The sequence below is a fragment of the Sinocyclocheilus anshuiensis genome, unplaced genomic scaffold (genome assembly GCF_001515605.1).
Source record: "Sinocyclocheilus anshuiensis isolate Anshui unplaced genomic scaffold, SAMN03320099.WGS_v1.1 scaffold249, whole genome shotgun sequence".
Classification (NCBI taxonomy): domain Eukaryota; kingdom Metazoa; phylum Chordata; class Actinopteri; order Cypriniformes; family Cyprinidae; genus Sinocyclocheilus; species Sinocyclocheilus anshuiensis.
The window spans coordinates 406207-419650 of NW_015540871.1; the positions used below are offsets into that span (position 1 = coordinate 406207).

The following is a 13444-nucleotide window of genomic DNA, read 5'->3' on the forward strand; positions in this document are numbered from 1 at the left end:
CAAAAAGAAAATAATAATACAATAAAGGAGTAATTCATGGAGAACAAGAGAGTTGAACATTGAGGTTTAAGGTCATGGTCAGAATTGTGACAAAATCAACAAATGTAAATGTAAAAAAAATTTTTTTATAATAATTATATATATATATATATATATAAAATTACTTTTATACTTGTTTATAACAATATATATCAAAGACATTGAAAGCTGTTGCAGTCAGACAGGACTGGTTCTCATTGACGCTGGCTCTTCGGCTCACTCTTGAGGTACTATCTGTTCTTGTTGTTTGCATCTGAACAGCAGGTGCAATCAAGCCTTGTTGCAGCGAATGGAAAACTACCTTTGCTCTATGCACAGGGATTTAAACTTTACTTTGACACGAGGCAAACAATAGGATTTCAAGCCTATATCTTGGACTATTTGGAGCATGTTGCCTTCTCTACGTAAGTGTTTACAGTAAGTGTTTACAGCTAAATGAATTGAGTGATATCTGCCCAATAAATATTTGAAGTGGTCGTGGTGAATGTTTCTCTTTACTTTTTAATGATGTTTTTGAATCTTGGGTATCACAAAGATGCCAAGTCGATGCCAATGGATGGCCAGTCAAAATTAATGGATAATTCAGTCTGTTGAATATTGTTGAATAATATTCTAAAATGTTGACATAGTGCTCAAGCTTTCAGTTGGATTATATGGATTTATGATATGAATATTTATAGGGTGGTGAATGTGTAATAGGGTGTTACAGAAAACAGACAAATCTGGTCAGATTTAGCATCAAAAACTGCTATATTTTGTTGGATTTAAAGAAATATTAAGCATTTAAATCATTTTACCTTTTCTCAAATGTCTCACTTTTTAGACTTGTATGGTTATCATTCAATGTAATCTTTTACATCTAAATGTAAATTTTTACCATAAATATATAATCTAAAACATAGTCTTACAGAGCATGATAGATTTAACAATTACTATTTATAATCAAAAATTTAGCACTAATTTTATAGTTATAAAACATTCAAAAATGAAAAGAGAAATTGAAAAGACAGCTCTTAAAATCTGGCAAATAGTTTTTGCCACTAAATCTGACAAAAAGGGGGTCTCTAAGATTAAAGTCTCTTATGCTCACCAAGGCTGCACATATTTGGTAAAAAAAAAAAAAAAAAAACAGTAGAGCAGAATACTATGAAACATTATAACACTTTACAAGAATTGTTTTCTATTTTTAATGTATCACATTGTTTTAAAATGTATATGTAATGAGGGTGACAACATGCGGCCGGCGCAGCCACTGCACCAGCGCTGCATCCGCACCAACATTAACTTCAGTCAGAGACGGGACTGTCCTAACAACCGTGTGCTGAGGCCGCAATACAGAGGTCTGTGTCACACTTCCCATCAATAACATACACAAGCTTTGTGTCACGAGTGCACTACTGCATGCATGCTGTGTGCAATAAAGTTGAGCACTCTAATTAGACACTTACGATTATTGCTCTTGAAACAGATGATTATCATTTGTCTTTATGAATAAGTTTTGTGCTTCACAAAGAAAGTTATCTGACAGCACATTCTCTATTTCTATTTTCAGTGAATGAATGGCTTCTGAAATAACAGCTTGACGTGGATTAGTTACTACAGCAATCTGGTAATAGCTGAAGAATATGGCCAACAGACAGGAAAATGGGATACATACAATGAGATGAAGACAAAGGACTTAACAGAGGACTCTGCAGTAATACTATGAAACATTATAACACTTTACAAGAATTGTTTTCTATTTTTAATGTATCACATTGTTTTAAAATGTATATGTAATGAATCTCATTTTAGGCGATGGCAAAGCTGAATAAAGCATCCATTACCTCGATCATTTTAACACATCCTTGCTTGAATAACTGTAGGCCTACATCTGAACAGTATGTATATATGACCAAGTTGGGTAGGTTTTTTTCGCTAAATCTACCTAAACTGCGTAGCTTTTGTTGCTAAATCGGACAGAATGCACAAAAGTACGTGGCAGTTTTACATTTTGGCGCCCATATTCTCTCTCCTCCTGGCGTCTGGTCAGTACAGTATTAGTTCATGGCCACTAGGGGGCAGAAATGTGCTAGAAAATCAGGTCAGATGCGGCTCAAAATGTGTCACACACTCACATCCTGGCGGAGCACCATTGAGGGAACAAAGGAACTGGGGGTGAGTGCTCTCTAACGCTGTTTTATTTCAAGCTATTGGTTTCCACAAACAGCTTTTTATCCGTCTTATAATATCTCAAATATACACATTTTAAAATGCAGTTCTTTGACATGTATCGTGATTTTAGAATCTTAAAGCGGTGTCCGACTTTAGCTATAGCCCGCTAGCTAATGCTGTTTCGATAACAACGGGTTGTTTGTAAAATATGAAATATTAAAAGCTTTTTATAAACGTTAAACACAGTACAAATAATTTAAAACACATGTTCTGCCTGAAATGCAAAGATTAGTTGTATTTCATATGATATTACACACTTATGTTATTCAGCTAGCGTTAGCCAGTTTCATTCATTGATGTTTTGCATGTTAGCATTGCATCGACTCGCATTCATTTCCTCGGGATGCTTATAGCTCGCCAAGTACAACACCTGTACAATACATTGCGTGTTAATAACAATTATTTGTAATTTTCGCCATGTAGCTGTCGTTTTTATACATTTATCTTTAAATAAACCTCTTAGCGAGGCGCAGGCTCACTCGCCTCATTGTGTGCGCCATTATTCGTATTTAGTAAGTAAGTTACAGTCCTGAGATCTCATTTAGTTCTCCTTAGATCCACATCTTAGTTATTGTTATATAACAAACATGCAAACTGTGGCCAGTTCAAACAAAAATTGTTTCGAATTTCACATTTAAAGCTAAGCAGGTGCTGTATTGTTGTTTAACGGCCAGAAAATGTCAGATTTGATCAAAAAGCAGGTTGACATGATGGCAAGTTGTTGTTTTTTTTGCACATATTGAAAGCATGCCTATTCATGCCTAATACGTTTTTGCCCTATTGCAGAACCAAATGATGGGGATAGCCTGATATCCTCAATCCTACAAACAAGATGTCAAGTAAGAGCACATTTCGATTGATTGATTAGACCACTTAGATGGTTTAGACCTTCTTGAAGCCCACCCATCTTTATCAGATCTTCAGAAATGAGTTTATTAAAGATGCTTAACCATTAATTTATTTGATATTACCACATTCTCTAATTAATCTGTAAATGTGTAAAAGTGGGTGTGCTTATCTTGATGTAATTGACTAACATTTCTGGTGTAACTTAAGATGTGACGAATAAGTAGGCTTTACCACTGGTTATTAATTTTTGATCGAGTTTCGAAAGTGGATTCATTTTTTTTTTTTTCCCCTTCTCTCTCTCATGCAGAGCGGCCACCCTATGCCCCAGCCCCCGCCCCAGCCCCCACAACAGTAAGTAAACAGAACATGCCAGTCATCCATACGGTCCCTCCCCTCCATCACCCAAACATGTACCGTAGGTTTCTTATGGCGCTTTTCCACTGCATGGTACGGCTCGGTACGGTTTTTTAGGAGTCGTGGTAGTAGAGGCGGCACAACTATAACGACGTGAATAATCCCGCCCACTCTAAAGCGGTACTGAACTGCAGTGGAAATGCAAACCGTGCCGTGCCATACCGAACCGAGTCGTACCATGCAGTGGAAAAGTGCCATTAGAGAGGAGAGGAGAGGATTGTGGGAAGGACACCGTATCACATGGGGTGGCTTTTGCTATTTTTTTTTATGCAGTTTTACACAGAAAGTGCTCATTTTTTGAGGCTCTATTAATCCGTAAGGTGCAGAGGAGACCGCTAACTTTAGGCTCTGGAAGCATTTAATGAATAACCATTAGGGCTGCATTGCAATATTTAGTTTTTCTGCGACTTATGAAAAAATACAGGGATTTTTGCAAGGTTGAGTTGAATAGTTAATTATTCTAGAGTGATTGGGGTGATTTTGTCAAGTGAATATGCATAGAACATAAAAATAATGTTTAAAAAGTTGGAAAATGAAGTTTTTTTTTTTTTGTTTTTTTTGTTTTTGTTTTTTGTAAACCATCCTTTTGATGGGAAAAAACTTAAAAAAAAAATGTTTGGGTATTCACATTTGATATATGATATTTATAAGATATTTATATCTTTTTTTTTTTTCATTAGGCCACATTCCCACTGTTTGATCCATTCAATATGACTAATAATATTTTTTTTTTTGTAATTAAGAGTATTAAGAAAAAAAAATAAAAAATGTATTTTAACAAGGTATTGAAGTTAAAAATAAAAATTTAATATTACAGTTACGAAATTAGAATACTACTATTTGTGCCTTGTTTTCTTTTAATTTTTAAAAGTTAACCATCAAGCTTTTATTTTGCAATAAACAAGTTTTACTTTTACATGCTTAGAGTGAAGCGTTTTACAGTGTTTATTTATCCGTATGCAGCTCATGATATGGTGTTGCAGCATCTCAGAGTGGCTTGGTTAATTTTCTGTGATGGTATCATGAGGTGCATGAGTGTAAATGAACAGTGACGTGCTTCACTCTGAAACCCACAGCACATTTGTTCATTTAATTAAATGGCAGGCTTCGCGATTTGATAATCGCACTCTGATTTATCACAGAATGAATTTTATTCAGATATATTTTGCGGTCATATCACAATATTGATTTTATTGGGATATATTCTGCAGCCTTAACTCTATAGACTCATGTGATACACCTTACTGGTTATTCATTAAACACTGTTTGGAGCATTAAGTGTGTGAGCCTCTTTTTGTGCTTAAGCTTTCACATATTTAATCATTGTTCATTACAATAGATACCGAGAGCCATTAGCAGCAATTTAGCATTGATGCTTTGCTCCACACGCATCCTTGGAAATCTCAAGTCCCTTACGGTTGAAATTTGATCCAAATCCCCATTAATTACTTTTAGTGTCCTAGAACTGTTATTTTTGTCGGTTTAGAGACTGATTATTCAGGTCATACATCACCGAGAGATTTGGCTCAAATACTCCCGATCTGAATCTCTAAAGCCTTCTAGCACCTCATTATGTCCTACCACCACCACCCATAGTGCCTGTGGCTTTGCTAAAAATGGATGTAGAATAATGCTAGGGTTGTGCTGCTATCAAAGATTGCTGCTTTTTGCATGTTTTATGCAAATCATGACAGAAAACAAAAGCAGGTTCTCCTTTTCATTTTTTTTGTCCCTTCCTCCCTTGTTTGTGTCATTTCTCATTCGTGTTTTGTCTCATTTGTCTCCATCAGCAAATGCCCACCACCCCTGGGTTTGTGGGGTACAACCCATACAGCCATCTGGCCTACAACAACTACAGGCTGGGAGGGAACCCCGGCGGGAACAACAGGGTAATGGTAGGACCGGTGCCAACTAGGGCCCTGGCAAAAGCCGAGGGAGTAAAAGCCCAGACAAGAGGATGCTAAACTTACATGGCCTGAATATGAAATAGTGATATGCTTTGCTCTTACACTGTACAGACTCATTTAATAGAGTTGAAGGTGTCTGTCGGGTAGTAGAGTCGAGTCTTGGGTGGTTGTGTAGCTCTCAACTAGTAGCTTCTATAATCTTCATGCTTCTGTGAAGCACTCACTCTCTGTAATGTCTGGATGGGTGTGATTGCCGTAGTATGAATTGTAGATTCAGAGTGGTTGCTTCACAGAACTTTTCCCCCATCGGCCATCCTATCACCTCATCATGCACAAGAGCTAATGGCCGTCCGCTCGCATGGCTTTAGATGCCCGTGCCAAATGCAGTAACTTGGCACAGCTTCTTAGCAAGCTTGAGGCATTTTTAGCTGTTGGCTGGTTTCATCCAAACCTCTGCAGAATCATTTCAGGCGTGAAAGACAGTGGCTTTGTGTCCAAAAGAGCTTAATGCATGGCCTTGTCAGCGTAATGTTAATGTGCTGTATTTGGTTTGCCATTTAGGTACGTCTCCCACCCCCTTTGCCAAGCGCTTCACACGGTCATCGTTTCTTTCAGTCGTGCTTTTTGCCTCCTGTCTCTTTCTCTCCATAGTGCTCCATTATGACAGTTCATTGTTTTCTGTGATGACCACGTGTGCCCTTTGTGGTCTCTAACACCCCGCGTGGGCCTCTTTCCCTCTCCCACAGAACTCCTCAGGGATCACCGTTCCTAAGCCGCCCAAACCGCCCGACAAGCCGCTGATGCCCTACATGCGGTATAGCCGGAAGGTAAGCAGGAAGGTAAGACACCCACGGTGTCTGCTTTTACTGCTTGTAAATTGATGAGAGCGCTTCTGCGATCAGCTCGAAGGCTGAGGGGCAGTCAGTGGTCTGATTCCGACCCTTCAGATGATAGACCCCAACATCACTTCATTGCTTTCTTCTGTTAAACAAGGCTGGGAAACTGACGTTTTTTGCTTCTGATCCACTAAACTCATTTGCTCCGTTTTCTTACTGTTGTGAGCAAAGAAGTGTTTTAAAAGATGAACAAAGCAGTTAGGTTTGTTAATGCTTTTTGAATCTGTAATGGATTACTTGTTTTAATATTTTAAATTTAAACATTGTTTAGATTCTAAACATTTTCAGATTACTTTTCTCTCCTGTCCTGCATTCATGCTTTAGTTTTGGACTGAAATATAGGCAAAAATTGGTGCTCTATCTTTTTGGGAAAATGCATCCCTCTCCGTCCAGGAATCCAGACTGCTCTGTGTCGACTCTGAACTGACACTTGTATCTTCTTAGGTTTGGGACCAAGTTAAAGCCTCTAATCCTGACCTGAAGCTATGGGAGATTGGGAAGATCATCGGTGGCATGTGGAGGGACCTCACTGATGAGGAAAAACAGGACTATTTAAACGAATACGAAGCCGAGAAGGTTTGTCTTTTTAACTTTTTCTCGTCTTCAGTGAGACTCCAGAGAAGTCAAGCACTAAGCAATTTTTCTCCCCACAGATCGAGTATAATGACTCTCTGAAGGCCTACCACAACTCTCCAGCCTACCTGGCGTACATCAACGCTAAGAACCGTGCAGAAGCTGCTCTAGAAGAAGAAAGCAGGCAGAGACAGTCGCGCCTAGACAAGGGCGAGCCCTATATGAGCATCCAACCTGCTGAGGACCCTGATGGTGAGATTAGCATCTTATTGTCATTTAGATGGCAAAAACATGCCAATTTATATGAATGAACATGTGACGGTTTATATGAATATTACTTTAATAAGAAAGCCCATAACATTGTCTAAAAACATTATTAAAAATATTTCATATATTGTAGCTAATAGGGAAAAAATAAATGCCAATTGCTTAATTTTGAAACTGTGGCATTTTTAAATAATCTTTTTTAAACATAAAGGTGCGGCCACACAATTTCGGCAAAATTTTGCATGCATAAAAATGTCCATTGTCTTTTGTAAATAGTGGGGCTCGCACAATCGCTAGCCTGACGTCCCAGGGCTATTGTGTCTTCCAGTCGGGCTACCAAAATATATCACCGCAGCTATCTTAAATGCTGGGTTCCCGCGGGTCCTTAATAAGCATTCAGTTTAGATGTATAAAATTTAAAGGGATAGTTCACCCAAAAATGAAAATTAGCCCATTATTTACTCACCCTTAAGCCATCCTAGGCATACATGACTTCCTTCTAGGGATGCACCGATACTGGTATCGGGCCCGATACTGGTCTCCTGTACTCGTACTCGTTAAAATGCCCCGATACCAAACGCCGATACCACACAGCATGTGATAAGTGCCATATTCAGACAAAGAAACACCGACAGCAAAACAACAGACAGCAGAATGGAGTTATTAGAGATTAAGGATGTATACGAAGTATATGTATGCAATGAATATAATGTTAAACATTCAGTATTAATGCCTGTATAGCTGATGTGCGCGAGCTGATAAACAAATTGAGCGCGCGTGAGTGGATTGAGCGCGCAGCGGCGCAGATGCGCGAGCTTGTCGAGTGAATATATCTTTCTCACAGACATCACTGGAAAGTTTGTAGTTCGGTCAGATATGTCAAAAACAAGTAAGTAAAACAATGCACAAGTTAACGGTAGCGAGAGCGCGCGCACTTCTGTTGTGTGATCTTTGATGTTCACTCAGCACACGCATCATTTGGATTAAAACTAAATAAATCGTAAAAATAAACCTTTCTATCAAAATTATCTAACATTATCAAGATGAATTTGTTCTGACACAGTTTAACTCTGAGTTCTTGTCATATTTTATTACCATTTTCTAAACTATAGAGAATAATGTGAGAAATGTTGAAGGTGACTGCATACATTTTGGTTTGACTGTATCTATTTGATAAATGAAGTTAACCAACTAACATTATACATGTTATTCGGTATCGGCAAGTACCAAAAATAAAAGTATCGGTATCGGGCGAGTACTGGAAAAAGTGGTATTAAAAATATAAGAAGCTATAGCTAAACGACAAGCCAAAACGAAATCATTTAGGCTAAAATGAAACTGAAACCAACGTTGGGTCTCTTATTCGACACACATTCAAATGTTTCCATATTGGCGATTGTATTTGAATGCCAAAATAGTATTTATTATGTAGCCTGCTTCACTTGCATTCCAATGTCCACGTAAAACAAAATGGTTTGCATAACATCATTCACGGCGGTACGATGATAACGCTTAACGGCACAGATTTTACTACATATTTAAACTGAGCAGTGTTTTTTTCCATATGTTTGACTGACTGTATTTTATTATGATAATGAGCAGGCTGCATTGTCAAGGTAGCAATGCTTAACTGTGCGGCGCCGGCGCAATCATTTGAATTTTTTCCTTCTAACAGTGGAAGCAACTACTCCTTTTAGTCATAAAAGTATTTTTTAACGGGTCACAGACACGTATCCTTTCTAATTGAATTCAATTCTAATTTAAAATAATTTTGTCGGTTAATGGTTAATAATCGGTTAACGAGCGTCGGTTAGGAAAAATAACCGAAATGAACATCCCTAAACTTGAGCTTAAAAATGAGCTGCACGTTCCAAAGTCAAAATGTGGCACGGGTGTTTTTACATATATAAATGTCTGAAGGGAACTGACTGTCTTCAGAAAAGTTTTGATGGCATTTTCATTTCATCGTGCCTGTAATGCCTGTTAAAGTAGCATTTATGAGTGCAGTGCTGCTTTGTATACAGCCGTTACCGGGGAAACGTTATATTTCTGCGGTCTCAAAAACACCTCTAAATCATGTCATTTTATGGTTTGATACCATAGGCATTGCTCTACCCCACTCATATGGTATTAATTTTATTTGTGCAGGTCTTAAAAAGCCTTTAATTAAAATTCTGCAGATACCCTGTAAATAGTTTAATAAAGGTCCTTCATTGATATTTCTGTTTTGAATTTTGTGAGCTCTGTATAGTGTAGCAATTGCAGCTCACACAGTAGTCACTTTCAAACCAAGCAACTTTCTTTTGGTCAGTGCGGCAAATCTCTATGACCAGCTTGAACCAGTTTGAAGTCTAAGGGTGCTTTCACACCTGGCCCGTTGTTTCGGAACCTGGTGCGTTTCCCCCCCTTAGCTCGGTTCGTTTGGGCATATGTGAACACTGCAATCGCACTCGGATCTGCGCCAAAACAATCGGTCCGAGATCGCCTGAGCGAGGTGGTCTCGGCTTGATTGAAAATGAACTCTGGAGCGGTTCGGTTGTAGTGAGAAAGCAATCCGATCTAACGGACCAATGAACCAGGCTACAACACAATGTATAATGGGTAATTACGTAAGTTCCGTGAAAAGCATTAACTTTGTTGTTTTGCCAATACTTCAAAATGAACCTGTGAATGTCTGTGAGTGAGCACGTCTTCGCCATTCAAAAGCAAAGTGCACTTTTTCATTTTATAATGCAGTCTTATTGTTCTTCCTAGTAGGTGCATTTAAAAAATGTTTTCCCGATGAATCCTGGACTCCTGCTCAAAATGATAAATGAATATACATGCAATATAACGACTGTTGTTCCATCCTGACAGATGACACCTGTGACAGCCAGGGTTGCCAGGTTTTCACAACAAAACCCGCCCAATTGCTATTCAAAACTAGCCCAAACACGTTTCGAGGGGGAACCCCCAATAAAAATCATATTCCGGTGGGGTAAAATGTTTTTGGTGGGGTTCCTCTAAATGCACATTTTAGGGGCTAAATATCACATTATTGGGGTCGCTTAAACCCGCGGACATGAAAAACAACCCGCGGCAACAGTGTTAAAGTAGCCCAATTCCGTGGGAAAACCACGGACTTGGCAACACTGGTGACAGCTAATGCCGAGTTCACACTGCATGATTTTAGCCCGATTTTTCACTCGCCGACAGGTTTTGCGAAATTGCCGACAAATGCCTGAAATCGGAGGCAAATCGGTGCTCGTTCACGCGAGTGACAATCACGCAGTGTGAATTATCAAAGACGCGATCTGAGGGAATCGCCGACACGTCGCCGACGCCCGTGAAATATTTGGCATGCTAAATATCTGGAGCTGTCGGCGATTCATAATCACGCTGTGTGAAATGAGTTCTGACTGAAAAACACATCGGCGATGACCTACAGCCAATGAGAGACCAAGATACAGGGCAGCGGGAAGTTCGAGGAGGAGTTATATGAAACGTAGTTTGTGGACCAGTGTTGCCAAATCTGCGATTGCCGCCGGTTGTTTTTTATGTCAGCAGCTTGAAGCGACCCCAATAACGTGATATTTAGGCCCTGGAATGTGAATTGTACCAGGAGAACCCCGGCAAAAAAATGTGTATTTTACCCCCGAATGTGGTTTTTTGTTTTTTTGTTTTTTTACTGGGGGACCCCCTCGAAAGCAATTGGGCTATTTTCAGGCTAGTTTTGAGTAGTAATTGGGCGGGTTTTGTAGCGAAAACCTGGCAACCCTGCACCAGACAGAGCTGTCGGCGATTCTTCCTATTGTGAAGTCATGCAGTGTATAACCTCCTGTCGTGGTTCCATCGTGCAGTGTGAACACAGCGAAAACTGAATGCTACCCCAGATAGTCATTCAGTGTGAAACCAACCGTGATGCGACGTCTTTGAAAATCATGCAGTGTGAACTCTGCATAAGTGGAATCCCGGAAAATAAACCGTGGAACTTTGACCAATGAGAGAACAGTTTACTCGTGCATGACTTGTATTAACAAATTTGGTCAGTTTAGAAACTTTACCGTGTGAAAGCAAACCGCACCAAGAATAAAAAGCAACATTGTAATAATTTTAATCCCTGTTTCGGAACAAAGCAATCGATCTACAGGTGTGAAAACACCCTAAATGAGGAAAACTTTCTCCCTCATGCTAAATTTCCGATTGCGTACATTTCCCACTAAAATGACTGGATTCTGCCCATGAACAATTGCTGATCAGCAGTCAGTGTATCTGCACTTTAAGGAGTACCATGGCAGGTGTTTTTACTGTTACCAATTAGTAAAAAGCCACATTCAGAAGCTGAGTATTTCTCTGAGAGATCTCGTCAAATAAGGAGGAATTTTCCTTCAGTGTTTTCAAGTCCTGAATTACCCATTTATTTATTTTTTTAGGCTCTAGATAAAATGGGCCATTTTAATGGCAGCGACTTTTTTGTAATGCTACTTTCAGCAAATGTCAGGGGTTTAAATAAGACAAAGTAATTTTAGATATAAACATTTTTGGTATTGTATGTATTATGACCATGTGGGAAGTGAACTACCAGGATTGTTCCAGTGAAATAATTGGCATCTAAATTCTTGAGTTTATAATGGTAGAACCATTCATATTTTCTTGTACAAGCTTACTGCTGAGAAGTAATTATCTGAATAATTCTCTTCAGATGATCATCTGAATGGTGCTAAATTTTAAAAGGAAGTTCTGAAATTTGTGCATTTGAGGAAAAGCAATCTGGTTGTGTTCTCTTTTGCTTGCTTTCAAATATGAAATGTCTCTGTAGACTATGATGACGGGTTCTCCATGAAGCATATAGCGGCAGCTCGTTTCCAGAGGAACCACCGGCTCATCAGTGACATCCTGAGCGAGGTTGTGGTGCCTGACGTTCGCTCAGTGGTGACAACTGCTCGCATGCAGGTCCTCAAACGCCAAGTCCAGTCCCTCATGGTGCACCAGGTATGTTGGGCATGTTAAACACACAAAGACGTAAAACTCAAGACTGTTACGCACATAGTTTAATCATCGTGTCTTGATTTCCAAACAGAGGAAACTTGAAGCAGAGCTGCTTCAAATCGAGGACCGACACCAGGAGAAAAAGAGGAGGTTCCTGGAGAGCACAGACTCCTTCAATAACGAGCTCAAACGGGTGGGGAATTCAGTTTGATCAGTGAACTAATAGCCCTTGTTTAGCCTGAGCTCAAATGCCAAACGCATTGTCAGTGATTGATGTGCGGTTTGTGTTTGTTTGTTTAGCTGTGCGGTCTGAAAGTGGAGGTGGACATGGAGAAGCTGGCAGCTGAAATGGCTGCTGCAGAGGAGGCAGCACGCCGGAGGGCGGAGGAGAGAGAGCGGGAAGCAGCAGAGCAGGTGGAAAGAGCTGCTCAAGAAGAGCAACAGCCTGCCGCCAGCGCCCAGGCCAATGCCAACCCAGAACAAACCTCTGCCAGCGAGGCCAAGGATGGAGAAGACAAGCCCACCCCTATGGAGACTGGTCAGACCTGCACCATTATGTTCTCTAACTTTGAATATTCAACAAAAATAGAGAAGATGTTTGGCTGACCTCTGTGGTGTCTGTTCTGCAGAGTCTCTGGCTGAAACATCTGAAGGATCTCAGGAGGCTGAGCAAGGCCCCCCGGCTGCAGTAGGAGACAAACCGGCCCAACCTGAGCCTGCAGAGGGTGCAACAGACGAGGGCACCAGTGACAGCACTGCTCCGTCTGAGAGCAGCTCTGGACCCCCAGCAGAACCCCAGGCCTCAGACACCCCTGAAGAGCGGCTGCCCACCCAGCCGCAATAACCCCACCCATGTCCTTCATGCTCATTTACAGAGTCTCACTTTGCTCTTGTGTAAAGTCAGTTCTCCTCTAGGATTTGTAATCCTATGACCTGCCAGTCAGTGTGTGAGAACAGTGAAAAATTGCCCCCAGCCAATGTTCTTCAGTGAAATGTTTTGGGAGGACAGCAGAATCTTAATTGGCGCTCCACACACATTCATTCAGGCACACCTGTTTGTTCGATCTAACCCTGATATTACAAGCCCATTTGAGTACTCTCAAGCTTTATGGCCATTAAAAAGTGGGCAAATGCTGAATAAAATATAACGCTTGCATCCTGCAGTCACCAGTTGTTTGCAAAAAGCAGAAGTGCAAGTTTTTTTTGCTGTTGCTTACCATGTTTTATCTACCTGTGGCAAGATTATATTATGGTATATCTTTGTTTCATCCTTTCACAGTTTATTTGAGTAGTCTGTGAGTTGTAGTCCCCCCCCCC

The 13444-nt window shown here is 40.1% G+C and overlaps 1 protein-coding gene and 1 pseudogene across 5 annotated transcripts; both read left to right on the forward strand.

Annotated features, from left to right (window-relative positions):
• Positions 1 to 1721, forward strand: part of LOC107688091 (carbonic anhydrase-related protein 10-like) — a 21704-nt pseudogene extending 19983 nt beyond the window's left edge.
• A 399-nt stretch (positions 1722 to 2120) lies between these two features.
• smarce1 (SWI/SNF related BAF chromatin remodeling complex subunit E1) lies at positions 2121 to 13438 on the forward strand. Of its 5 annotated transcripts, none has more exons than XM_016485655.1 (11): positions 2121 to 2196; positions 3040 to 3092; positions 3410 to 3453; positions 5307 to 5411; positions 6170 to 6262; positions 6764 to 6895; positions 6973 to 7144; positions 11958 to 12130; positions 12219 to 12320; positions 12428 to 12665; positions 12757 to 13438. In XM_016485655.1, exons 2-11 carry the CDS (start codon positions 3086 to 3088, stop codon positions 12969 to 12971), a joined length of 1281 nt encoding a protein of 426 aa, XP_016341141.1. In that variant the 5' UTR covers positions 2121 to 2196; positions 3040 to 3085; the 3' UTR covers positions 12972 to 13438. The 5 variants fall into 5 exon arrangements, with proteins under 5 accessions (XP_016341141.1, XP_016341143.1, XP_016341142.1 ...); XM_016485657.1 differs by having other exon boundaries at positions 6170 to 6250; XM_016485656.1 differs by having other exon boundaries at positions 5307 to 5405.
• Positions 13439 to 13444: the final 6 nt, after the last annotated feature.

Coding starts and splice junctions, on each gene's coding strand:
- smarce1 (XM_016485655.1), top strand. Junction 5,412..6,169: donor GCGGGAACAACAGGGTAATG/GTAGGACCGGTG, acceptor CCTCTCCCACAG/AACTCCTCAGGGATCACCGT. Junction 12,131..12,218: donor AGTCCCTCATGGTGCACCAG/GTATGTTGGGCA, acceptor ATTTCCAAACAG/AGGAAACTTGAAGCAGAGCT.